General features: G+C 46.0%; 1 protein-coding gene across 2 annotated transcripts in view; it reads left to right on the top strand.

Moving 5' to 3' along the window:
* celsr3 (cadherin, EGF LAG seven-pass G-type receptor 3) overlaps positions 1 to 25,967 on the top strand; it is a 129,235-nt gene extending 103,268 nt beyond the window's left edge. The window contains exons 26-36 of one of the 2 annotated variants that reach the window (XM_030734282.1): positions 4,699 to 4,873; positions 6,428 to 6,540; positions 7,098 to 7,177; positions 7,613 to 7,739; positions 7,858 to 7,977; positions 18,758 to 18,855; positions 19,360 to 19,451; positions 19,651 to 19,824; positions 21,655 to 21,849; positions 24,144 to 24,965; positions 25,584 to 25,967. In XM_030734282.1, coding sequence (XP_030590142.1) covers positions 4,699 to 4,873; positions 6,428 to 6,540; positions 7,098 to 7,177; positions 7,613 to 7,739; positions 7,858 to 7,977; positions 18,758 to 18,855; positions 19,360 to 19,451; positions 19,651 to 19,824; positions 21,655 to 21,849; positions 24,144 to 24,965; positions 25,584 to 25,585 — 1,998 coding nt within the window. In that variant the 3' untranslated portion in view covers positions 25,586 to 25,967. Of the gene's footprint in view, positions 1 to 4,698; positions 4,874 to 6,427; positions 6,541 to 7,097; positions 7,178 to 7,612; positions 7,740 to 7,857; positions 7,978 to 18,757; positions 18,856 to 19,359; positions 19,452 to 19,650; positions 19,825 to 21,654; positions 21,850 to 24,143; positions 25,210 to 25,583 lie in introns of both variants that reach the window. The other variant, XM_030734281.1, reaches the window with a different exon arrangement.
* The last annotated feature ends 401 nt before the right edge of the window (positions 25,968 to 26,368 follow it).

Here is a 26,368-nt window from a genome sequence, read left to right as displayed (position 1 = left end):
CTGTGTTGCCTATAGCTTTATTTCCTTTTTCACACCACTAGTGAGTCCAGTCAGTCACCACTTTTTCCAGTGTACAGCCATAGTAAAAACAAAGCACACCCTCTGTCAAGTCTAAGGTTTTACATATTTGACTGGATCATTGCATCACCTTGATTCTTTTCTTTTTTAGTCATTCTGTTGTAGATTTGCTGCTGTGTTTGTGATCATTGTCCTGTTGCATGACCCAGTTTGGGCTAAGGATTGGCTGTTGGACAGCTCACATTTGACTCTAGAATACTTTAGTATACCGAGGAGTTCATGTTTGACTCAATAACTGCAAGGTTTCCAGGTCCTATGGCTGCAAAACAAGCCTGACCCTCCACCGCTGTGCTTGACGGTTTGTATGAAATGTTGGTGCTGATATGCTGTGTTTCATGGTGCTGTGCATCATGGCCAGATTTCTCCAAGCTGGTTGCTTGTACATTCAGTTGTCAGCATCCTCTTCTGATAGGTCCATATCTTTGATAAAGACCACGTTCTTTGCCTCAGGGCACGAGTTGTTATTTTTCTAGCGGTAGGCTTGATCAAGTTTGTTTTGCCCACTGAGTAATTCTTGGTCCATTTGTTTGCAGTAGTGCATTGCAGTAGTTCTTTTTTAATTTATCAGACAGAGGTTGTATTTATATTTTTCAGATTGTTTGGAAATGGGATTATAATCCATCCCAGACTGATGGGCAGTAACAATTAGATCATTGTTGATGTCTTTCCTCCCTGGCATTCAGGTGTTAACACACACCTGAATGCTCCAGAGCAGCAAACTAGCAAATTGCCAAAACTTGTGCTTTTTATAGAGGTGTTCATACTTGCAGGTGATCAGTTAATCAAATGCATTTGATTAGCAGCACTTGGCTGCGGCTTGCCCTCTTAATTCCTATGGAAGCACTAAAGGTGTAATAATAATAATAATAATAATAATTATTATTATTTTGCTTTAAGTCTTTTTTATTTTTCCTCTTCCTCTGCATTTTCTCTTGCTTCCTTCATTTCTCCTGACTGCCATATCTCTCAGTTTTGTTACATTACAAGCGTGATGTTTAAGTGTGTTTAAAGAGCAGCGTGTGTTGTCAAGAGGGTACTCCAAATATGTGCTCACTCAGCATGAAATCCAATTAATTAATCTTTATCCCCCACATATTCGACACTGCTGCTCTTACAGTGCGACTGGTTACTTCTAGCTGAACAATATGTTCTCTGATTCATGTACTCCATGCTTGGGAGAGCATGTTTATGTGCTTATGTGCATATTTTAGTCTTTCCATGTTTTTTGTGTGGCTGGTAGTGTTTGCTTTTTGTGGGAGGGTGAGATTCATCAGCTGGCTGTATTACTGCCAAGGCTGCTGCTTTTTCTGTGTCATCTTTGGTCCTTCTTGGAAATTTAGACTGAGCTTCTTTTACCCTCTGGGGCTTAAATGTCTATTTTTCTTAATTCTAATAGTTCGGAGTTACATTAATTTTTAGAGTCTATTTCATAAGAGAAAGAAGCTGTTCATGCACTGGAATCTGATAATAAGTGATTTTGATGGCACAGTCATATTTGATATAAACATCTTTGAGACAAACTTTAATTTAATGCATGTCTGTAATTGTTTGACTAGGTCATCATTTCTAAACTGACAACCTCAAGACCCACTTGCATGGGGTATTATATGTGTTTAAGTGTCTGTCTTGAGTGCAGGGTGCAGTCTCACATTTTAGAAAACCAGCTTATAGAAGCTCACATGGACTCAGAGGAGGGTTGTTCATTAAACTGAGTGTTCAGTGAACCTGAACAATTTTGACAGAGGACATCAAAGCAAATCTGATGTCAGTCTTAAGGCAAAAAAAGAATTGACTGCTTAAGCTTTTTAAAACTGTAATCTACAGGACTTTACAAAAGGCTTGAGCCACCTCTCATTTCTTTATATTTTGCTTCCCAAGGAGCCAGACTTTCTTGTCATCTTTTTTAAAGGTTTTGAGCAGTAGTTCTCCAGGCTTTCAGAAGCTCTTCCAGAGTTTTAATTTGGACATTGGCTGTTTTTCACTTATTTTTAAGGGATGAACCAGTGTTGTGTCTACACATAGCAGACAAGTTAGCAAACAACCAGTCTGAAATGGTATGTTTAGGCTCTTTGATACTAGCAGCCTCTCATAAAAACAGATCATTTGTTCCCATTTCTGAGTCTATGAGAAATGGCATTGATAACAAAGTTTGACAGGCATAAAATAGTATCTTTACACCAAAAGGTGATTCCTAAAGAGCTATTAGCCAAAAACCTGGCATATCTCAAAATAGAGTGCAGTGTGTCCTAATAAAAAAAAAAAAAAAAACTGGACAAGTGGAAGACAAAAGAAGAAGTGCAGGCCTAAAAATCTATCTACAGCAGATGAGCAGTATCTGAAAGCTGTCAGCTTAAGAAACAGGAAAAATCCAGCAAAAAAACTGACATGGGACCTGACACAGAACATCTGGCCCTTCAGTTGATCCATCTACTGCTGGCCTCATCAGAAACAATGGATGGCTGTCAAGAAGCCATCCTTAAAGAAGGGAAACAGGCAGAGAAGGCCGAAGAATGCCAAGTTACACAAGGGCTGAACTGTGGCAGCAGATTTGATGAAGAGATGAATCCAAATTTATAATTTGTGGTTCAAATCATCGTTGATATGTATGGAGAAGGTCAGGAGAGGGGTCCAACAGTGAGTAACGGCAGTAATCTGTAAAACACAGTGGAGCCTCGGTCATGGTTTAGGGCTGCATTTCAGTAGTGTTGGAGATCTTGTCAAGACTATGAATGAATTATGAATGCAGGATGTGTCATCAGAGTTTGATCCACCATGCAGTACCATCTAGAAAGCGTTTGATTGGTAACAGCTTAATTTTTCAACATGACAATGATCCCAAACACAGTGCCAATGCAGTGAAAACATACCTGGAAAGAAAAACACACATCAGTCGTGGATTGGCCTCCCCACAGCCTGGACCTCAACATTACTGAAGCAGTGTTGGGTCATCTTGACAGAGAACAGAACAAAACATCGAAAGAAGAACTTTGAGAACTATTCCTGTGTACTATATATTTCCATTTACTTTGCACTTGGCTCAAGACTTTTGCACACTACTGTACCTTATCTTGTCTGTATATCAGTTAAAACACATTTGCCTACAAATGCACATCACATCATTTGTTTTCTGTTTATTTTGTTATACTTAAACGTATCCAAGCTTCACGTTGAAACCTGCCCGTCAGGTTCCTCAGACATCTCGAAGCGCTGCTGCAGCTTCAAGCTGTTTCCTGAGGCTGGTTTAGATTCGCTTCATACTTAAACAAACAGCACTGCAATTCTCTTAGAAGATGTTGACTTGCTGTTTCAAAGTGCTGTAATTCAGTGGCACTTGAGTTTGAATGGCATCGTCCTCATCTGGTCAAACAAATCAATTCAGACTAAAGGGCTCCGAAGTTCAAATAAACCACTCCAGCCATTCTTGAATGCAGCCTGAAGGTAATTTCTCAGGAAGCCAAAATGTTAATGCTCTGCATTATTCATGGGGAAGCTGAGTATCACTGCCAAACCAAACAGCAGCGTCTAACCAAAGATGATTTTGAAGTTTATCTCCTGCCTTTACTGATGATATGCAATCCATGTGCGCTTTGGCAGATTACATCATCCTTTCAGCGTTCATGCAGCGTCTCAGTTATTATAAGAAAGATAAAGTTTTCTATGTGGATCAGTACTGTTTCAGAAGAAAAAGAGACATAGATTAACCATCACCTGACACACCAGATGGTTTGTTAAACAGAACCATCTGAGAAGTCGTCCTTGGAAACTGTTTGGGAAAGGGTAGGCATGCACTTGGCAGGTATTTGGGTGTGCCATCTGTCCGTCACCATCGACCGTTGGCAGTCAATCAACACATTTGTTTTTGAACAAATAATCAATTCCCTCTGTTGTTGCCATAGGCTTTTATAAATCACACCCACAGATACCAGTAGATCCTCATAGGATGCTGATTGTGACCGTGGATTGGAAGTAAGGTCATAGCTTGAAGCCAAGTGCAGTTTGGCTTCATTCAAACTAATAATTCTCCTTAAAAAAGGAGTTAGCGTTATTTTTGTTTTCCTCCTGTTTTTATTGTTGCAAATGCATCGTGTTCACTGAAAGCCGTTAAACGTCTACAGTTGCAATTAGTATAAAAGCAACATTACCTGTTTGGGCATTATTTACCTTCCTCTGCAGATGGTGCGCACTTTCATATCCATAATCATAATTAAAAGACTCTCTTGGGTGTTATTGGTAAAATTCAGCTCTCTTACAACAGCTCATACAATTTTTTTTATTCTTTTCCTTGACAAATTGTCACATGCTTTCATTAGCTCTATTCATTAGATGCATTAGTAATTTAATCATGTATGGCTGTTATTTCATTGCTGGCACCTGCTTAGCTGTAATAAAGACTTGTTGGTTGGTTGCCAAGACATCTGTATTTCAGCTGTCGCACAGTCCGTGCAAAGGATTTTGTTTTTTTACTTTTCCCTGCTCTTTTCCTCCTTCACCCACCCCACTCACCCCCTTAATCCTTCTTTGTCCCTTTCCTCCCGCCACCTACAACTTCCTGCTCCTTCCCTTTTCTTCTGTCCCCTCTTTTTGCTTTTTTAATAACTTTTTTTTAATGTCTCCCCTCAGTTCCTGTGTACCGTTGTCGCCATCCTGCTGCATTACTTCTTCATGTCCACGTTCGCCTGGATGTTCGTGGAGGGTCTTCATATCTACCGCATGCAAACAGAGCAACGCAACATTAACTACGGAGCCATGAGGTTCTATTACGCCATTGGCTGGGGCGTCCCCGCCATTATCACAGGTAACACAGTCATGTTGACATGTCTACACGCGTGCAGGCATACAAGCTGTGATATAGCTTAGAAACATGTCTGCACATCCATGTAAATACAGAGTCACAACTTGTTCTTGGTGCAGTTACACAATGATGATTTTCTTATATGAGCACAGTCTCACACACACACACACACACACACACACACACACACACACACACACACAGTCTGAGTCTGGCTGTGTAGATAAGGTGTCCTATTGACATTTGGATTAAACAGGTTTCAGTGGCATTTTATAACGGAGACAGTAAAGCAGAGATACTAATGCAAGCAATTTCTGCCATGACACAGTGTATGCAAGTCATATCTTTCTGCTTTCTTCGCTGTCCCCTTCACACACACACACACACACACACACACACACACACACACACACACACACACACACACACACACACACACACACACACACACACACACACACACGCAGATTGGTAGTTTGCATCCAGGCTCATAACATGCTGTCAGCTTCCCTTTATCTGTCGCTGTTTGTGTCACTGTCTCTCACACGCACACGCACACACACACACACGCGCATGCATGCACGCGCACACACACGTACGCACAGACTGCAGACTGCTGTCTCTCCTTGCCTCAAGAATGGATGTCTCCCATCATCATAAACACACATTAGCACACGTCTCTTGTCTGAGGCTCAGAGGTGTGTTTGTCTGTCTTTCTGTCTTTGTTCAGGCTTTTTTTCTTCTTTTGCAGTTTAATTCAAATGTTCTTTTTAGCCACACCAGTCAAAACACTGACATTGTTGTCCAAACAAGGATACATGACAGTTAACGATATCACAGTGAAAGCCACAAATCTCCTACCAAACATGTCTGGCACTAATATGGAGGTCTGGGGCCTCAGGTTTTGTACCAAATCCATACCTTAAGTGTATGTACACACACACAGAAAAAAGAATTTGACCCCTAAAAAGATAATTATTTAACTTGAGGTGAAACCGTCTCAGTATATCCACGCTTAACACAAGGAAAAGGCAAGCCAGACTTTCATGAATCCTGCCACCTGCCACATCCTGTCATTATCCTGCACATCAGCTGTGGTGCACTCGAGAGCTGACCGTCAGCATCATTAGCATGCAGCCTGATCCTCTCCTGACTGACAGTTGGAAGAATTAAATGTCTCTTTGGCAGAACTTTTGTTTGTGAACTTGAGAGGGTGAAACTTTTGTGGCTCTGAGTTGGAATAATGCATTATAAAGGTCATATGATGTTATGAGGTTGAATTAAACAGAGAAATGATGGCTTGTGCCTTTACTGTTTAATTGTTGCAGCCATTTAGTCCAATCTGAAGACCCAAACATGTAACCAGACATTTATTGAGTGATTTTTACCTAAAAACTTTACTAAAAACATACCCAGAATTCATAGGTGTGTTATTCTGATTCTGGCATGCTGTCACTGTCTCAATCTTTGAGGTTGCTGTGTCTCTGTGAATGACAGCAGAGGACATCACAGAGTTGATCTCCCTGTCTGATCTGACTCTATATCTCTTTGCTTTAGGCCTGGCAGTAGGCTTGGACCCGGAGGGTTATGGGAACCCAGACTTCTGTTGGATCTCAATCTATGACAAACTAATCTGGAGCTTCGCTGGTCCCATCGGCATCGTCATACTGGTAAGCATTTCCCTGTTTGGCTGATACACCGCAGTGAATTCTACATGCACACAAACTAAAATGAAATTTCAGCTCTTCTTTCTAGACTAAAGCTAAGCACTTTCTCAAATGAACATTGGTTTGAAGCTAATTTCAGGATTCCCATCTTGTGAATTGCTGGCTGGGTTTTTAAAATTAGCCGTCATGAGTTCCAGCTCTCCAAATGGATTTTAGAAAGGCGACCCACTTAAACTCGATCATTTGATTTAGTCCTTTCAAAATTTCACTTAGATTAGATGCTGTGGTCTAAGTGAATGATTACAGTGTAGTAATCAGCATTGTACACATACCTGTGAGTCCACCTCTGCTGTGACTTTATTAAGTGATCTGCTACTTTAATACAAGAAGAAAAAGTTTTCTTAAGAGAGCTGAATGACTTAGTCTTTAATAAATGTATCTTTTCCCTCGTACGTGACTATTTTATCTGCATTGATTTTTGTCCCAGTCATTGCTAATGGCTGTGGTGGATTAGCTGGAATGCATTAAAATGTTTTCTGTATTGATCTCTCACTCTTCAGTTGAACGGAAGCCTTTTCATGATTGTGGCCAAGATGTCCTGTAACCCATCTCAGAAGGAGACCAAGAAGCTCCCAGTCATGTGAGTGCCTGCGATGACACTAGTCTCACTTTAAAAAAGTGACCGACGGCTATTTTCCACAGTGCAGTCTTTTTTAATGTTTTGGGCTCTTTCAGGCTTCAAAGGGTCCTATATAAAATTCCATAGTTAAAGTTTCTCTAAAGTCATCTTTTGAGTTTAAACTGCTTGATAAGAATTTGTTTGCACTTCCTGTGGTTTCTCGCCTGTCCTCCATTAGTATGGCTTCTCTTTTCTGTCTCTATATTTCTGCATTACCCTCATCATGATGATGTATAGTGAGAACATTATTATTGTGTTGTAACTAAAAGTATAGAGCAGTATCATGCCGCAGACATCGGGTGTATCGGTCAGTGTATCACAGATCCATTCTGGTGAATCCAGTTCTAATCTTTTTCTCCTCCATTGCCCTCTTTGCTTCTGTCCGTCTCTCTGCAGCGCCACTATCCGCAATGCCTTCTTGCTGCTGCTGGTGGCCACCTCCACCTGGCTCTGTGGTCTGATGGCTGTGAATAACAGCATCCTGGCTTTCTACTACATATTTAATGTCCTCTGCCTAGTGCAGGTACGAACAAAGTGTGATCAGATAGTATGATCTGTTTCTGTAGCTGGATCCTGACAAAGTGAAACCTTGAATTTTGTTTGCTCTATCTTTTTACACCTCTTCATCATTTTTTTCCCAGGGTCTGTCGGTGATGCTCGTCTTCACTGTGTTCAATTCAGAAGTTCAGGAGGCCTGGAGAGTTGCCTGTTTGGGTAAGAAGAGTCCTGGAGAAGATCCACCAAGACCACCGCAGAGCACAGTAAGTCCAGCTTACACCAATATCCACTTTTGGAGTATGTTTATACTGCTACAGGTAAAGCTGAACATCTTTTGTCATTTTGGTTCTTGAATTAGCCTCTCTATGAATTCATTAACAAGGCACATTAGCAGCAAGCATGCAAAAAAGTATACCAAAATAAAAAATAAAAAATAATTGTAATCATTTAAAAGAACTGCAGTGCTGGAAGGAAATCATTATGATTGCACAGTGATGACAGGCTAAGTGAATCTAAGGTTGTAATGTGAAGGCATAAATATTCCAACATGATCCTTTTACTATGTTTTCTCCTACTGCAGCCTCTCGCTGTGTCCATTACTAGACAGCACAATAGCCCTCCTGCCCTGCATTTCTCCTTCCCTCTATCCTTCCATCAATCTTTCCTGTCGTCCCTCTGTCCTCTCCAACTGCCCTCAGGGTTTGCAGCTGACCCACATAAAACATTATACCAACCAGTGGATCCCTGCCTGCTCTTTAGCCCGCTTTTGCAAAAGCGTTGTGCAGTGCCTATTTAATGATGCGTGTGTGTGTGCGTGTGTGCGCATCTTTACCATCTTTTCTGTTTGAACTTTGTGTATGTGTTGTGCATGTTCCATATTTCCTTGAAATCTCTTTCATTGCAGTGAACCCCATACAGTTTGTTGCATGTGAGTGTGTGTGTGTGTGTGTGTGTGTGTGTGTGTGTGTGTGTGTGTGTGTGTGTGTGTGTGTGTGTGTGTGTGTGTGTGTGTGTGTGTGTGTGTGTTTGTGTGTGTGTGTGTGTGTGTGTGTACTGTTTCATTATCCTTTTTGCAAATACAAAAAAACTAAATTTAAACATGCTGAATCCTGAGTTTGGTTTTTGAACCTGATTTCTGATTGCTGAGCTGAACACCTTTAACATTTCATCTTGTCACGGCACACTGGGGCAGGACCCAGACCCAATGCTGGGGCAGGACCCAGACCCAATGCTGGGGCTGGACCCAGACCCCAGGTTGCTGCAGGTCCCAGACCCCAGGTTGCTGCAGGTCCCAGACCCCACGCTGGGGCAGGACCCAGACCCCGCGCCGGGACAGGACCCAGACCCCACGCCAGGACAGGTCCCAGACCCCACGCCAGGACAGGTCCCAGACCCCAGGTTGCTGCAGGTCCCAGACCCCACGCTGCTGCAGGTCCCAGACACCACGCTGGGGCAGGACCCAGACCCAACACTGGGGCAGGACCCAGACCCCAGGTTGCTGCAGGTCCCAGACCCCAGGTTGCTGCAGGTCCCAGACCCCACGCTGGGGCAGGACCCAGACCCCTCGCCGGGTCAGGACCCAGACCCCACGCCGGGACAGGTCCCAGACCCCACGCCGGGACAGGACCCAGACCCCAGGTTGCTGCAGGTCCCAGACCCCACGCTGGGGCAGGACCCAGACCCCACGCTGGGACAGGACCCAGACCCCAGGTTGCTGCAGGACCCGGACCCCAGGTTGCTGCAGGACCCGGACCCCAGGTTGCTGCAGGTCCTGGACCCCACACTGGGGCAGGACGCGGACCCCACGCTGGGGCAGGACGCAGACCCCACGCTTCGGCAGGACGCGGACCCCAGGCTGCCGCAGGACCTGGACCCCAGGCTGCCGCAGGACTCGGACCCCAGGCTGCCGCAGGTCCCAGACCCCAGGCTGCCGCAGGTCCCAGACCCCAGCCTGTCTTGCCTTCGAAACCACAGCCATCCACATCCTCTGCTGCCGGGACCTCTGACTTATTGGGAGAAAAAATCTTGGGCAATCATGGAGGACAGACAGCACAGCTAGAAGCAGAAAAGGCTGTCTTGCTCCAAGAAACAGAGCAGCTGATAGCAATGCTTGAAGCTGGGGAAAAGGACATTGAAAAAAATAAAAGCAGCTTTTCATCAAGAAGTTACTGAAAAAGACGGGATATACACCGGTGTTTCACTGACAATTGAACAACTGGAAGCAGCAGGCAACAGGGAAAAAGAACAAAAAAATTAAGACAGAGAAGCTGTTGGCACAACAGGTTGATGAAAATAACGCTCTTAAAGATGAGCTGGCCCAGGCCCAAAAGAAAGCTGAGGAGGAAAAACATCAGAGGGAGGAGGACATGTCACGTGTCCTGGCTGAGCACAGCAAAATAACCTCAATGATGAGAGCAGCAGAAATGAAGGCCCAGGAAGACCTCAAAAATGAAAGACTACAATGGCTCCAGGAAAAGTCCTCCCATCCAGGCAGCTCTAAGATCACTAAAGGAGTCCACTGACAAGAATATGGAAGAGAAAGACAAATTTATAGCTGATGTAACGAGCCAAGTCAATCATATAGAGGAGGCTCAGACAAAAAAAAAAAAAGAAGAGATCTTTGTGGAAGAGATTTCTCCACCTATTTAAAAGATCCTGAAGGATCCTGTCAGGACTCGAGGAGGAAGAGGACACACAAGCGGTGGCTGATGAAAGCAAGGTGCAAGTTTATTTACAGTGATCGATAAAGGTGCAAAGACAAGGGGGTCCAGGGAGGCGAGGGGGGAGGCGGCTGAAGCGGGTCGAGAGGCTGAAGGAATTCCCAGGTGGTGAGGGGCCAGCTGTGGTACGGCGTGGAACGGCGGGTTGACGAAAGCCGGGGTTCCGAAAGGACGAGCAGGAACTGACACGGGGATCTGAAAAAGGAGCGAACACGAAGAGCAGGTAAGTAATATAAATCCACGAAAGCGAGAGTCACACAAGAGAGCCGGTACTAACTGAGAAGTAGTCAATGATCCAGCGAAGAGTGATGGTCTGCTGGCAGCTTAAAAAGACCCTGCCTGATGGCTTGATCCGTAGCAGGTGTGGTGATCTCCGCCCTAGGGAGGCGGAGACACCGGAACCTCCGCTGTGGCCCGCAGGACAAACACACATGTATACAGACACACACACACGCAGACCCTCCCCCTAGGTTATGACAGTACCCCCTCCTCAACGGGAGCCTCCTGGCGACCGAAACTTCTCGGGATGGCGCCGCCGGAACTCCCGCACCATGGCCGCATCCAGAATGTTAGCTCGGGACACCCAGGATCGCTCTTCGGGACCGTAGCCCTCCCAGTCCACCAAGAACTGATAACCCCGCCCCCGACGGCGGGCGTCCATAATGCGACGGACGGTGTAGATCCGCTGGCCATCGAGAAAACGGGCAGGAGGAGGTGAGGCAGCTGGAGGGCACAAAGGACTGGTGGCAACAGGCTTAAGTTGGGAGACATGGAAGACGTTATGGATGCGCATGGTACGAGGGAGTTTGAGGCGGACAGACACAGGGTTAACGATGGAGTCGATCTCGAAGGGCCCCAGGAAGGTGGGGGCCAGTTTCCTAGACTCGGCACGGACTGGAACATTTTTCGTGGAGAGCCATACCTTTTGGCCTGGTTGGTAGTCCGGCGCAGGGGTCCGATGGCGATCAGCGATGCGTTTGTTTTGCTCCTTCGTCCGGAGCAGAGCTGCGCGGGTGGACCTCCATAGCCGGCGACAGCGGCGAAGGTGATGCTGGACGGAGGGAATGGTGAGATCCTCCTCGATGGCAGGGAGGAGTGGCGGTTGGAAACCCAAGGAGGCCTCGAAGGGGGACACCCCTGTGGCGGAGGAGGAGAGAGAGTTATGTGCATACTCAACCCACGCCAAGTGGGAACTCCAGGTGGCCTGATTGGTGGACGCCACGCATCGTAATGCTGCCTCCAACTCCTGGTTGGCCCGTTCCGTCTGCCCATTTGTCTGAGGATGGTAACCAGAGGAGAGGCTCACCTTGGCTCCGAGAGATGTACAGAACTCCTTCCAGACCTGAGATGTGAACTGGGGCCCCCGATCCGACACGATGTCTTCAGGAATCCCATGGAGCCGAAAAACGTGGGTGGTGAGAAGCCGGGCCGTCTCCAAGGCGGAGGGGAGCTTGGGTAGCGCAACGAAGTGGGTGGCCTTGGAAAACCGGTCGATAATGGTCAGGACCACGGTGTTTCCTTCAGAGGGAGGAAGTCCTGTGACGAAGTCCAGAGCTATGTGAGACCACGGTCGCTTAGGGGTGGGTAAGGGCCGGAGGAGACCTGATGGAGGTGACAGAGAAGGTTTATTTTGTGCACAAACGCTGCATGCTGCCACGTACTCACGGGTATCCTTAATCAATGTAGGCCACCAGAAATAACGCTGGAGGAAGGCCACAGTGCGATTGGCCCCGGGATGGCACGTGAATTTGGCTGCGTGTCCCCATTGCAGTACGCGGCTTCGCACTCGAGAGGGAACATAAAGGCGGTTGGGGGGTCCCGTCCCAGGATCTGGTTCAGTCTGTAGAGCTGCCTGAATGGCGGATTCGATCTCCCAGGTGATGGCTCCAATGATGCAAGAGGGAGGCAAGACAAACTCTGGCTGCGAGGAGGAGTCCGTGGAGCTGAACTGTCGGGACAGAGCGTCGGGCTTGACATTCCGTGATCCAGGTCTATAAGAGATAGTAAAGTTAAATCGGGTAAAAAACAAGGCCCACCTGGCCTGCCGGGGTTTCAAACGTCTGGCGGTTCGCAGATAGGCCAGGTTCTTGTGATCAGTCCAGACCAAGAAGGGATGCGTCGCGCCCTCCAGCCAGTGCCGCCATTCCTCCAAGGCTAGTTTGATGGCCAGCAGCTCCCGGTCCCCTACGTCGTAATTCCGTTCTGCCGGGGAGAGGCGGCGAGAGAAGAAGGCGCAGGGTCGGAGGCTACCCATGGACTGTTGGGACAACACTGCCCCTACCCCCACGTCGGACGCGTCCACCTCCACGACGAATGAGTTGGATAGGTCAGGTTGGATGAGGATGGGTGCGGAGGCAAACCGACCCTTCAGGAGCGCGAAAGCCTCTGCAGCGGCGGGGGTCCATCTGAAAGGAATCTTGGGAGAGGTGAGAGAGGTCAGAGCATGGGTGATGGAGCTGTAATCTTTAATGAAGCGGCGGTAGAAATTGGCGAAGCCCAGAAAACGCTGCAGCTGTTTCCGATCCGCTGGCTCGGGCCAATCCAGGACCGCTTGTACCTTAACTGGGTCCGCCTTGATCTGCCCTTTACCAATAATGTATCCCAAGAACGCCGTGGACTCCACATGAAACTCGCACTTCTCCCCCTTCACGAACAGACGATTCTCCAGTAACCGCTGCAACACCTGCCGCACATGTCCCTGATGCTCCTGTAATGAGGATGAGAAGATCAAAATATCATCGAGATAGACAAACACAAAATGATTGATGAAGTCCCGGAGTATGTCGTTTACGAGGGCCTGGAACACAGCTGGCGCGTTGGTTAGGCCGAAGGGCATGACAAGATACTCGAAGTGGCCGAGGTGAGTGTTGAAGGCAGTCTTCCACTCGTCTCCCTGCCGGATCCGGACGAGATGGTAAGCGTTCCGGAGATCCAGTTTGGTGAAGATGGCTGCCCCCTGCAGGAGCTCAAAGGCAGAGGTGAGAAGTGGCAAAGGATATTTGTTGCGCACAGTGATTTCGTTCAGACCGCGGTAGTCAATACAGGGCCGGAGGGTCTTGTCCTTCTTGGCCACGAAGAAAAACCCCGCGCCCATGGGAGAGGTGGAGGGTCGAATCAGACCGGACGCCCGAGCTTCGGTGATATATTTTTCCATGGCATCCCGTTCCTGCGGAGAGATGCTGTAGAGGCGGCTGGAGGGGTAGGGCGCCCCCGGGATGAGGTCGATGGCGCAGTCGTAAGGCCGGTGGGGAGGCAGGGAAACAGCCCGGTCCTTATTGAATACTTCAGCGAGGTCGTGATAGATCGAGGGGACGCCGGACAGGTCAGGTGGGGTCCCCTCCCCCAAATCGGTGGACCGAGGGAGAGAGGGAGTTGCGGATCTGAGGCAGCGCTGGTGGCACCGCTCACTCCAACCCGAGATGCTGCGATTCGCCCAGTTGATCTGTGGATTGTGCAGTTGCAACCAGGGAAAGCCGAGGACGATGGGCGTCTGTGCAGAGTCAAACAGGTAAAAGGAGAGCCGTTCAGAGTGATTACCCGACAGAGTCACAGAAAGCGGTTGGGTCTTATGAGTGATTTCAGAAAGCTTGGCGCCGTCCAGAGCGGAGACCAGGAGAGGCGTGGGTAGCGCTGTGGATGGAACACCCCACTGCTGGGCGAGGGCACGGTCCATGAGATTTTTCTCAGCTCCGGAATCGAGGAGTGCCAAGACTGTGTGACTGCCTGATGGAAGATTTATCCTTGTCTGAAGCGTGAATCTGGGCAGGGAGGAGCATGCGTTAGCTTGACCCGCCAGTATCCCCACCATTACTGACGGGCGCGGTCTTTTGGGCAAACAGGGCATGACGCGATGTAGTGGCCCTTTTTGCCACAGTAGATGCACTCCCCCGCCTCCCATCTCCGTCGTCGCTCAGAGAGAGACAGCCGTGCGCGGCCGAGTTGCATGGGTTGCTCCTCCGCGCCGCAAGGGGGCGCCGTAGCCGGGCTGTCGTCCGCTAGGAGGCTCCTCCGGTCCGCGGAAACCGCCCGGCGAGGGGCATGCTGGGAGTTGTAGTTCCTCGGAGTCCGTCGTGCTCTCAGGCGGTCATCTACATGGATACACAATGAAATCACGGCCTCCAAGGACTGAGGCAAATCCCTAGTGGCAAGTTCATACTTGAGATCATCATTAATATTGTTCAGGAATACTCCCCTGAGCGCCTTTTCCTCCCAGCTGGCCTCCTCCGCGAGGATCCGGAAATCCACGGAGAAATCCGCCATGCTCTGTTGTCCCTGCCGCAGGCTGAGCAACTTCTGGGATGCGGATTCGGGGCTGGTTCCTTTATCAAACACCTCCTTAAATCGAGACAAGAACGCATGGAAAGACAGATCGGGGTTTCCCCGTAACACAGCGTGCCCCCACTCTAATGCTCTACCGCGGAACAGATTGACCATAAAACCAATCTTTGCACAATCAGAAGCGTAGGCATTTCTCTGTTGCCGGAAAACGAGGGAACATTGGGTGAGGAAACCTCCACATTTCCCTAACTCACCGCGGAACACCTCCGGGATGGGCAGGGCTTTCTCCAACGCTACGGCGGGCTCGGTCGCGGAAGCCAAACCAGCCGGCGGATCTGTCGGCGGAGGGGATAAATCCTGGTGACGGGGCGTAGCGGATGACATGGTGGATTCCAACATACCTCGGAGATCGGCGAGCTGTTGGGTGGCTGCGCCCAGCTGACTGGAAACCAGACGGAGCATATGGTCGTGACGCTGGAGGGTTTCCTCTTGAATAGCCAGGGCCCGATGAACCGGATCAGCGTCCGCGGTGTCCGGTTTTGGCTGGATCATTCTGTCAGGACTCGAGGAGGAAGAGGACACACAAGCGGTGGCTGATGAAAGCAAGGTGCAAGTTTATTTACAGTGATCGATAAAGGTGCAAAGACAAGGGGGTCCAGGGAGGCGAGGGGGGAGGCGGCTGAAGCGGGTCGAGAGGCTGAAGGAATTCCCAGGTGGTGAGGGGCCAGCTGTGGTACGGCGTGGAACGGCGGGTTGACGAAAGCCGGGGTTCCGAAAGGACGAGCAGGAACTGACACGGGGATCTGAAAAAGGAGCGAACACGAAGAGCAGGTAAGTAATATAAATCCACGAAAGCGAGAGTCACACAAGAGAGCCGGTACTAACTGAGAAGTAGTCAATGATCCAGCAAAGAGTGATGGTCTGCTGGCAGCTTAAAAAGACCCTGCCTGATGGCTTGATCCGTAGCAGGTGTGGTGATCTCCGCCCTAGGGAGGCGGAGACACCGGAACCTCCGCTGTGGCCCGCAGGACAAACACACATGTATACAGACACACACACACGCAGACCCTCCCCCTAGGTTATGACAGATCCCATAAATTTCTCTACCACCGAGCTAACAACTAGCCCCAACTGGTCGCGGCAGATGACCGCCCCTCCCTGAGCCTGGTTCTGCCGAAGGTTTCTTCCTGTAAAAAGGGAGTTTTTCCTTCCCACCGTCGCCAAGTGCTTGCTCATAGGGGGTTGTTTTGACTACTGGGTTTTCTGTGTAATTATTGTAGGGTCTCACAAGATAAAGCACCTTGAGGTGACTCCCCTCAAGGTGCTTTTGATACTAAGGTAAAGACCCAACAATTACACAGAAAACCCAACAGTTAAAACAATAGTAATCACATCAATAATTCTTGATGTGATTTGGGGCTCAATAAATAAAATTGAACTGGACCAAAACAGAGCAGTGTTAAATTCAAATATCAATAAAACAATTGGCTAGAAAAAAAAATAAAAAATTGCCTTGTCCTGTCTTGTTTTTTTATGTCCTGTAATTAGGGTCACATTTCCTGTTTGGGTGCAACGGCTGAATTATTTGCAGCAGCTGCTTCTCCGAGGAGCAGTGCTGTTTACCCACCGTCAGAAGATTGTCTGTAACCTTCACTAATACTGTTTCTGTACTGCGATGAATCTGAAACCTGATTGGAACTCTTCAAACAAACCATTCCTCTCCAAATGATCAGTTTCAATGATTTTTGAGAGGAGAGGAAGGTTCAAGATTGGCCTATAATTAGCTCAGATAGTTGGGTCAAGTGATGACTTTTTAAGTAACGGTTTAATTACTGCCACTTTAAAAGTCGGTGGTACACAGCCAGTAGACATGTTGATGGTTTGGAGTAAGTAACTATTGAAGTTTACTCTGAAAGATCAACTGGACTGGAACAAATACCAGCAGTGTTGAAAGCAGCTGATCGTTGAGATGGTTATGAATAAGTTTTTCTCTAATGCTTAAACTTTTATTTGGGAAGAAATTTACAAAAATCACTAGAAAAAAGCATTTCCTGCAGAAAATGCATTGGGAATGCTGAATGATTTGAGCTGCAATGCCTACAAATGCATAAAATACCTAAACCATAATTTCACCTCAACAAACCTGTCTGAGAGCTGTTGCTTAGTGATAGGCCTGCCCGTGCGAGGGCCTGCCCACAAAATGAAAGGTTGGTTACTAGTTCGGAAACTCTTAACCCCGTCCAAATAAGCACGCAGAACACGAACAGGACACAGCATGTGCAACCTTTGTTCTTCATCAGAAAAAAAATGGTAAATAGACCAGTTCTTATATAGCACTTTTCTACTCTGAGCACTCAAAGCGCTTATAGAACACGTTTAATTAAGCCATTCACACCAGCTCTACCATATGTAACTAAGCTAAGCGCTTATATAGCGCTTTTTTTTTGTCTAACATTCACGCACATTCATACTCCAATGCTTGCATTGGACAGCAACTTGGGGTTCAATATGTTGCCCAAGGATACTTTGGCATGCAGCCCAGAATTGAACCACCAACCTTCCGATTAGTAGATGACCTGGTCTACCTCCTGAGCTACAGCTACCCCCAAAAAGGGTGTGGGAAGAATGCTGTCAAGGTAATAGGCACATATGACCCAAGTTGGGCTCTGCTGCTTTCTCTGCAGACTGCTGCCATTACTTTAAGGACCAGCGCGGTGATGCGCACGCACGCACACCGCTGCACGATGGCGCTCCCAGCTTAAACTCAGAGAGCGGAAAAAATGATTTCACACCAAGCCACAAGGCTTTAAAAAAATGACAAACAAGAAAATGAAAGTCAGTTTATGGATAATTTCAGTTACTTTTAGTTAGTTCTGTAAACTCACAATTCAGTTTTATTTAGTTATCGTTTTTTCCTTTTATTTATAGTTTTTATTTATTTCAGTTAACGACAATGTTTTTTCAATTTCAGTTTTCGTTATTTCGTTCGTTTTCGATAACTATGATAACCCTGCTAGCAGGACCAGGCACAGTGAGGGTCACCCATCTGTTTAGCATGTTTTTCTATGTAAGAAGAAAGAGATGACAGAAAAGGAAAATGCTGTGCAGCTACAAAAAGTGAAGTCAGATTTTTATCATTACATTTTTTTTAATTGTTTTAAGCTGTCTTGAGGCCTTAAAACTAATTTTGACATTATCTTCTCTTCATCACCTCTATCTCAGCCTCAGGATTAAAGAGTATGTTTATTTAATAAGTACAATCACAGAGGACAAAGTCTCCCAACTTTCTCTTAAATAGATTGTGTCTTTGTGCTCAGTTTTTTTGGCTGCAAACATATTTGTCCCTGTTTGTTCACTGTCTTCATTCCCTCACATCCATTCCAATAGTTTCAGCAGTCTCCCTCCAGGAATTTGCTGACATTTGTGAGTCCTTATATTGATGCTTTGATTATTATTCCTGATTGTTATTCCCTAACTGATAAAGTAGCGAAAAGCAGCCCTAAGCGCACAAGGACTATCCCTGTCATGCTGAGTTTGTGTGTGTGTGTGTGTGTGTGTGTGTGTGTGTGTGTGTGTGTGTGTGTGTGTGTGTGTGTGTGTGTGTGTGTGTGTGTGTGTGTGTGAAAGACAGAGTGTGAGAGTGTGTTCTTTCCACCCTTTTAACCCCCATTTCCTCCAAAGCTCTTCCTATCTATCACTGAGTCATCTGGGGCAAAATTCAAGACTATTATTACGCACACTATGCTGTTTTTAGCTTTGATGGATTAGATGTATGAATGACCACCTATTAGTGTTCTTTAGCCTGTCTGAGTGATGCCTTATGATACATTATTTTGTGATTTCAGTGATTAGCAGATAACAGAAGTCCCGTCACGTCTCAAAGACTTATGTCTGCCATGCCTAGCCTCCTTTTAGTTATTATCATTATCTTAAGATGCTGACAGAAAAATGATGGAACACAGGTTGAAAACTGGGACTGTTTTGAGTGCTCTATCAGTAATCAGCTATTTTCTCAACCCTGTCATGTGTGTTTGTGCGTGCTCAGGCTCAGAACCCCTATCACAACGCTTCTCTGTTAGAGCAGAGCGGGCTGCACCGCATCACACTGGGAACCTCCACCATCTCCTCTGTCAGCTCTGCCAGGTACCTGCACATACATTAACGCACGCACGGATGCATACGTGTCACAACTTTTATCAACAAACTAAGAATTATTTTGGCTTGCAAATGGTTTAATTCCATAAAATTTAACAACAGTAAATTGATGCTTACAAAAGGATAACTCATCATTCGAGTAGGAATCTGGTTCTCTGGTTTTGGATAAAATTGCTCCAGGGAGGAAATTCCCTGCCTACTAAAAACCCTGTTGTTCATTTTGTGGGTCAGTGGGGTAAAGATGAAGAAGATTGGATTGAACAATGTGCCGTACTGCATGTAGAGCAACACTAATGCTCCCTGAGAGTGGCTGTTAATGTCTTCATGCCTCAGTGATTGTCTGTATTTATGTCTTGGCCTATATGAAGAGATCACACTGGTATATGTGTTTGTGAGGACGGTCTCTTTTTAAAAATATGTACTGGCCTGTTTTTGTATTGTTTGTCTTGTATTTGTGAGTTTTTCCGAACTTCTCTTCTTCTTCCCTGTTAGAGAAAACCTTTTGGCTCGTCAGACACTTGAACAGAACATCGTCCACACTGGTGCGACAGACCTGGATGTAGCCATGTTCCACAGAGATGGGGGTGAATATGCACAGACATATGCACAATGAGCAAACGTGAATGCATGCACACAAACACCTTGTCTCTGCATGCATTCAATTAAAGATCAAGCACATTTACCAATAATGTAGAATAGCAGCACATCAACTCTATCTTTTTCTCACCCCCCCCTTCCTTTTTAAATCTTCCCTGCTCTTTCCTTCTCCCCATCTTCATCCAGGTGAAGATTCAGACTCAGACTCAGATCTCTCTATGGAGGAGGAGCGCAGTCTCTCCATCCCTTCCTCTGAAAGCGAGGACAACGTCCGTCTCCGTGGCCGCATCCAGCGGCGATTCAAGCGCTCCAATCACAGCGAGCGTCTGCTCACAGAGCCCGCCAACAACAGCACCAAAGGTAGACAATCAAAATGTTCTGAAAAGTCATACGGTGTGTCAGCACATAACATTTCATTTATTTGTTTTTTCATGACTTTTTACAAACAATGCTCCTCCGAAAAGGTTTTTAAATTTCAAATTATCATGTTTGAAAGGTAATTTAACTTTACAAGGAGCTCCTTTGTAGAGTAATAAAGCTTTAGCCAGTTTGAATTCACAGCAATTACAAGGACACATATTCAGTGTGCAGACTCAAGGCAGCAGCAAAGCATTATGACTTCAACAGAAACTTTTAAAACAGCTCCTGCAGCATATTTCAATTATCTGCAATAAATCTCTATGTTTAATATGTGTCTCCACAACAAGGCTAACTGCACTTTTGAAGGTCTGTGAAACAGCAATTAAATCATTTGCATTACACAAACATGCACGATGTGTAAGCAACATAGCACCCACCTACAGGAAGAGGAAATGTCAGTGCAGGTATACAGCAATCAATATCTCCCTTCTACCGATACACAACAACAAGTTCATCATGCATAATATATGAGCTTACGCACTTCACAGCGTGTGACATAAATGTCATGCAAGTACAGTTTTCGTGAAAGGTTTCACAATGAGAAAATGCCAAATATGTGCAAATCTATGAATCGATATAACTAATCAATTCTTAACTTAATAAGCCATCGGGATCACATGAACTCTGCTCAGAGTCAAACCAGAGCGCAGCTGTCGCTCAATAGAGGAGGGCAAGATCCAGATGGCCGGCACAGGCCGATCAATACATCAGTGCAGTCAAACTGAGAGGCCTGAAAGATTTGGGCTTTTTACTGAAAGGTCACAAGTCTGAAGGCGTCCACTTCTTTGTGACATAGAATTAACCCCTGCATCACCGCAGTGTTTAAGGATGTTTTATTAATAGCCTGTTACTGATGGTTTTTGTTGTTGCTGTTGTTGTAGTTGTTTTTGTTTTATTTACAGCTACAGCAGGCTTGCTGATCTTAAAGTCTGAAAAAGATGGAAGCATTTGATGTATCAGTGTCAGTTGCTCTCATGCATGTTATAGCACAGAGGGAATACTGATTACTTCATTTCTTGATGGTTTTGACAATGGATTATTTCAGAAGTTAATCAGCAAACAAAACTGTAAAATATTCTTTGCTTCCCTTCGCATAAATTTGACAATTAATAAGTGAGGAATGTGCTGCATGAAGATGTCACCTGTGGCTCAGAAAAGATTCCTTTAAAAAAGTAATTTTAACATTAATTCATGGTGGCAGGAATCTTTAAAGTGCTCGACCATCTGCGCTTTTGACAAATCTAAAATCTCCACCGCCTCCCTTATGGGACTCCAGATGACACGGATTGGTGTGAAGGGCTGGTTTTGTCACAGAAAGAGAAAACTCCGCCGCTTGCTGCACTCCGTCTCATTTTTCTTAAATCAGTTTGTGCTGTAAACATTAAAAGCGTGAATTCGTGGGTCATTTGCAGTGGTCTGAAAAATGTCCTATTTGACACTTTTAATTAGCCTTGGCTGTGATTTGATAATGAACATATGCTATTTTGTGTACTGACAACTGCTATTAGTTGCAGACATCTGTTTTCGTGTTCATGTGGCAATAAAATGCTGATGTCAAATTACAAAGATAAGAATGTGATCCGTTAGAATATAGCTTTTTATGGCTGTTTTTGTTGGCCGTAATAATAAAAAAATTTTACTGATGACTGCAGTAGTACTGATTTAGACTACTTTCCCATAAGCTCTCCTTTTTTGTTACTATTTTCTACTCAGTGACCTGTCAGTATTTGTCAGTAACTGCAGCGTGTTTTCTCTTTCTGTGCGTGACAGACCTGGATGGCAATGACCTCTTGTCCTACTGGCCAGCTTTGGAGGAGTGTGAAGCTCGCACTCTGCAGAAGTGGGGCTCAGAGCGCCCCCTGGGGGCAGATTACAGTAAGGACGCGGCAAATAACAACCAGCTAGACGCAGCGCTCACCAGTGGAGACGAGAACGGCCTCACCCAGCCACACAGACACCGCAAGGGTGAGAGAGACAGATAAACACACGTGAACAACTAAACACAATCTGAAGGGTGCACACATACTTTGGATTTTCCCTCGTTTTTTTCTTTTATTTCTAAATACAGCTTTAGTCACTCATGTAAGATACAAAAAGCAATCTGCAAAACAATAATAAACATTAATCTAATGTTGACAGACTGTAACCAATTTTATTTCTTCCTCTTTAAAAAGGTCATTGATTGTCAGCCAGACTGTGCCTTTGAATATCAGTGTCTGGTCTGAGTATCCTAAATCCATTATCTTCTTCATCCTATTAGCTAATGAGTGTGTCCAGATATCCTGTCTGAGTAATGCAGTTCGGTCATCAGAATGAAAATGTGACATTTTGCCAAGAGGAAGATGGAGGAGGTCTCAGCAGCATGAGCTGAATCAGCAGAGCATAATTTAAACCAAAGTTCAATAAATGAGAATTTATCTGCTGTTTGTGCAGTTTGTCTTGTATGCAGGTTGATTATTTCAGTACATGTTACAGATGACCCAGAGACCCTTCACATTTTAAAATATGAAGATTGAACTCTCAAATATTTTTTTTCAGGCATTTGCTTTCATTTATAAACTGATGGTTATCTTGTTATGATTTATACTTTGATAGCCACGTGGGTATTACCTACAGAAGATTTGTATCCTCACATAACTCATAAGTTCAGTCAACCAAATGCTCCTTGTGAATATAAATAAGACTGTTATAGTTATAGTCTAAATCTGGCCTTAAAATCATGGGTGGTACATTAATGCTGTATACACTCACTGGCCACTTTGTTAGGTACACCTTGCTGGTACCAGGTCGGACCCCTTTTGCCTTCACAACAGCCTTCTTCACAGCATGCTGTTCCTGAAAATATTCCTCAGAAATTTTGGTCCATATTGACATGATGGCATCACACAGTTGCTGCAGATTTGTCAGCTGCACTTCAATGATCCAAATCTCCTGTTCCACCACATCCCAAAGGTGCTTCATTGGACTGAGATCTGGTGCCTGTGGAGGTCATTTGAGTACAGTGAACTCATTGTCATGTTCAAGAAACCAGTTTGAGATGATCTGTTTAATGTTACACTGCACATTATCCTGCTGAAAGCAGCCATCAGACGATGGCAACAGTTTAAACAATGTAGTAAGGGGCCCAAATATGCCAGGAAAATATCCCCCACACCATTACACCACCAGCAGCAGCAGCCTGGTGGTGGTGTAATGGTGTAATCTTCTGTTGTCCAAGTTTGGTGAGCCCTTGCAAACTGTAGCCCCAATTTCCTGTTCTTATCTGACTGCAGTGGCACCCAGGGTGGTCCTCTGCTGCTGGAGCACACCTGCTTCAAGGTTGTGAGTTCAGAGATGCCCTTCTGCATACCTTGGTTGCAATGAGTGGTTATCTGAGTTAGTGTTACCTTCCTATCAACTTGAAGCAGTCTGGCCATTCTCCTCTGGCTTCTGGCATCAACAAGGTATTCTCTGTCAATCCTAACAGTGGCTGTGTGGGAAAATCCAAGCAAGATCAGCCCATCTGGCTCCAACACCCATGCTACGTTCAAAGTCACTTAAACCACCTTTTTCCCCCATTCTGATGCTCAGTTTGAGCATCATTGTGAACAAGTCTACATGCCTGTCAGGTGATTGGCTGGTCAATTTGTGTTAACAGTTGAACAGGTATACATAGCAAAGCGGCTAGTGAGTGTATACAAGCCAATTTGTATACTCAGTATACGGTGCATGCAGAGAGGATACATTTCGCATGTGCACATGTAGAAACAAAGGCACATGCAGAGATGAGCTGAGAGTGAGTGAGTCAGAAAAAGAAATGAGTGCAGATCCGGAAATCACTCCTGTAGCCTGAAAGAATGAGTGACATTTTAGGGAACGAATTAGCATACAAGACACATATATTCATATACCCACAAAGGAACACGCACATAGACATATAGAAGTGGTTAAATGCAAGATGTCCTGCTTTTGGTAAATGTGATAAATGTGTGACTCAGACTGATGGTTGATCCAATCATCTGCCCAGTATTTTTTGACAGTGACTGACTGTGAGCACAAAATACAAGGCTCAGAAAGCTTAGATTTCTCTGAAAACTCTTTGCATGCTCAGGTTTCTTGATGTGACAGGATGAAGCCATGGACTGTGATAGAATGGTCTAGTATGGTACATCCAGCAACCTAATTAAATCTTGTCTCTTCTACAGGTTTGTCCTTCTTTCTCCATTTCTACCACTTACACCTTCCTCTTTTCTCCTTGTGTTTTTATTGTCGTGTCCAAGGTATCCTTAAGAACCGTCTTGGCTGTCCTCCAGCACTCCAGGGTCTTTCCAGTATGGGTCGGGTCCCCAGTGAGCTCAACTGGTATCGAACCTCTACTCTCGGCCACAGAGGCGTTCCCGCTGCCTCATATGGTCGCATGTACTCTGCCACAGCTGGTGCCAGTGGAGGTTCTGGCTCTCTCTCCCAGCCAGCTTCCCGCTACTCCTCTAGGGAGCACCTGGACTCGCTTGCTCGGAGGCAGCTATCCAGGGATCCACTAGGGAGGCAGACAGTTGGGGGGTCAAGGGACCGGTTGGACTCCCGGGGCTCCAGGGACAACTTGGACCTCTTACCCAGGAGGAGAGAGCTGGGGATGGGGCAGGGGTCAATGCTAGGGAGCCTGGATCATCAGCGAGTCTCATTATCCAGGGAGAACTTGGCAGGATCCAGGGACAGATTGGACAACCACCATACTAGCACCTTCCACGGATCGAGGGAGGATGTGAGTGGAAATGGAGGAGCTGTTGGAATCGGGATGGAGGGATACCTCAGCGGATCAAGGTTGCAGCTAAATACGCTGACTCGGCGGCAGGGCTCATCCCGGGAGCACTTAGGAGAAGCACTTGTGAGCAGTAGATCAAGGGAACAACTTGACACCAATGGAATGGGAGCCCAGGCTCAGCCGTGTCGGGAGTGGCTTCGTAGTCTGCCACCCCGCCAGCCCTCACACCCTGATCAGCCTCCCTCTTCTTCTCCTCCTCCCCCAATATCTGAGGAGCCCCAGCAAGAGCAGCTACCTCCTTCAGCTCACGCCAGAGGGCGACTGGACTCAGCACCTTCATGTAGGTTTCCCGGTCAGACCGTCCCCCAGGTCGCAGGTCCAAATCCAAACCCCTTGGTTCGACAACCATCCAGTGAACACCTGGATATTCTTTCCTCAATTTTAGCATCCTTCAATTCCTCTGTCCTCACTCCTCCCCCTGCTGCCCCTAACCCCGGTCCTAACGGCTCCGTCCACGGGCCCTCCCTCTCCCCGTCCCAGTCTGCCACCTCCCATAGCATATCTGAAGTCTCCCCTGACTCAGAGTAAGTCCTTCTGAGTGGAAACTCTGCCTCAACCCACTCTCCTTCTGTCCCATTCTGACATACATCATCTTCTCTTTCTCTTTTTATCCTCATATCATCTTGAACTTTTGACTTGTTCTGTTTTTAGGCTGCCTTCATCTCAACTTTCCTCAACTCCTTCAGTAGTTTTCCTATTTTTCAGCTTCTTCATCATCTCTTCCCTCGTGTCTCAGTCTATTTTGTTTTATTCTCCACCTCCCTCCTCTCTCTGTGTCCTCTTGCGTGTACAGCTCATTTCCATTTTACTTCAGTATTTTCACTGTGAACTAGAATTTACAATTAGTGAAGTGTTGTACAGGCTTAGCGATGACTCATTTTTCTTTCCTTCACCTTAGAACCAACAGAAGTGAAGGACAGTCTTGATGACAGCCTCCATATCCCTTAATGCATTGCTACAGTGCTGGGGCCAAAAAGGTCATGGATGGACCTGGAACATTGGAGGACAAGAAACAAAACTGAGACAGAGGAAACGCAGAGACAAAAAAGACGGAGAAAACAGCCAATGACAGCACTGATTCAAGAGAGGCTGTGGGCGGCTTGTACTGTGTAAATCAAGTTTTTTGAGTGTCACCGCCTACAGCAAACTATGATGGTTCTATGGACGATGAGTCAACCACCTCTACTACCTAAAAACTGTTAAAGACAAACACAAACTCCTCAGATTTCAAACGTTAGCCTGAACCAGACAAGATCCGTCAAAATGAGAAAAAAAAAAAAAAGCAACTGTAAATAACATTTTTATACATTTTGTATCTTTTTCATTGGAGATGAAGAAGAAATCTCTTGTGATGTTTGTTTTTTTTTAATGACTGTGCCCATGTGAGGTTGTGAGTGAGGTTGTGTGAGTGCAGTCTTGGTCGTTGCTGAGGGGGAAATCCCCACCACCACCACCACCACGCCCCCCGCAAAGAAAAAAAAAATCCCCAAATTTCTCCCTGAAAACGGTTTTCCTTAGAAACTTTTCCTCACACCCATCAACTTTATGTATAGTGACAGGGGTCTGGCAATAGAATCAAATGAGATTATTGAAACCGTGAGATGTGGTTGAAGGGGGAAAATATCAAAGCAGGAGGAAGTGATTGTAAATAGAGGAAGGAGTTATTTTAAGAGATTTGATGGA

Source organism: Archocentrus centrarchus, chromosome 7 (assembly GCF_007364275.1).
Source record: "Archocentrus centrarchus isolate MPI-CPG fArcCen1 chromosome 7, fArcCen1, whole genome shotgun sequence".
Lineage (NCBI taxonomy): Eukaryota > Metazoa > Chordata > Actinopteri > Cichliformes > Cichlidae > Archocentrus > Archocentrus centrarchus.
This window is presented reverse-complemented; position numbering and strand designations above follow the sequence as displayed.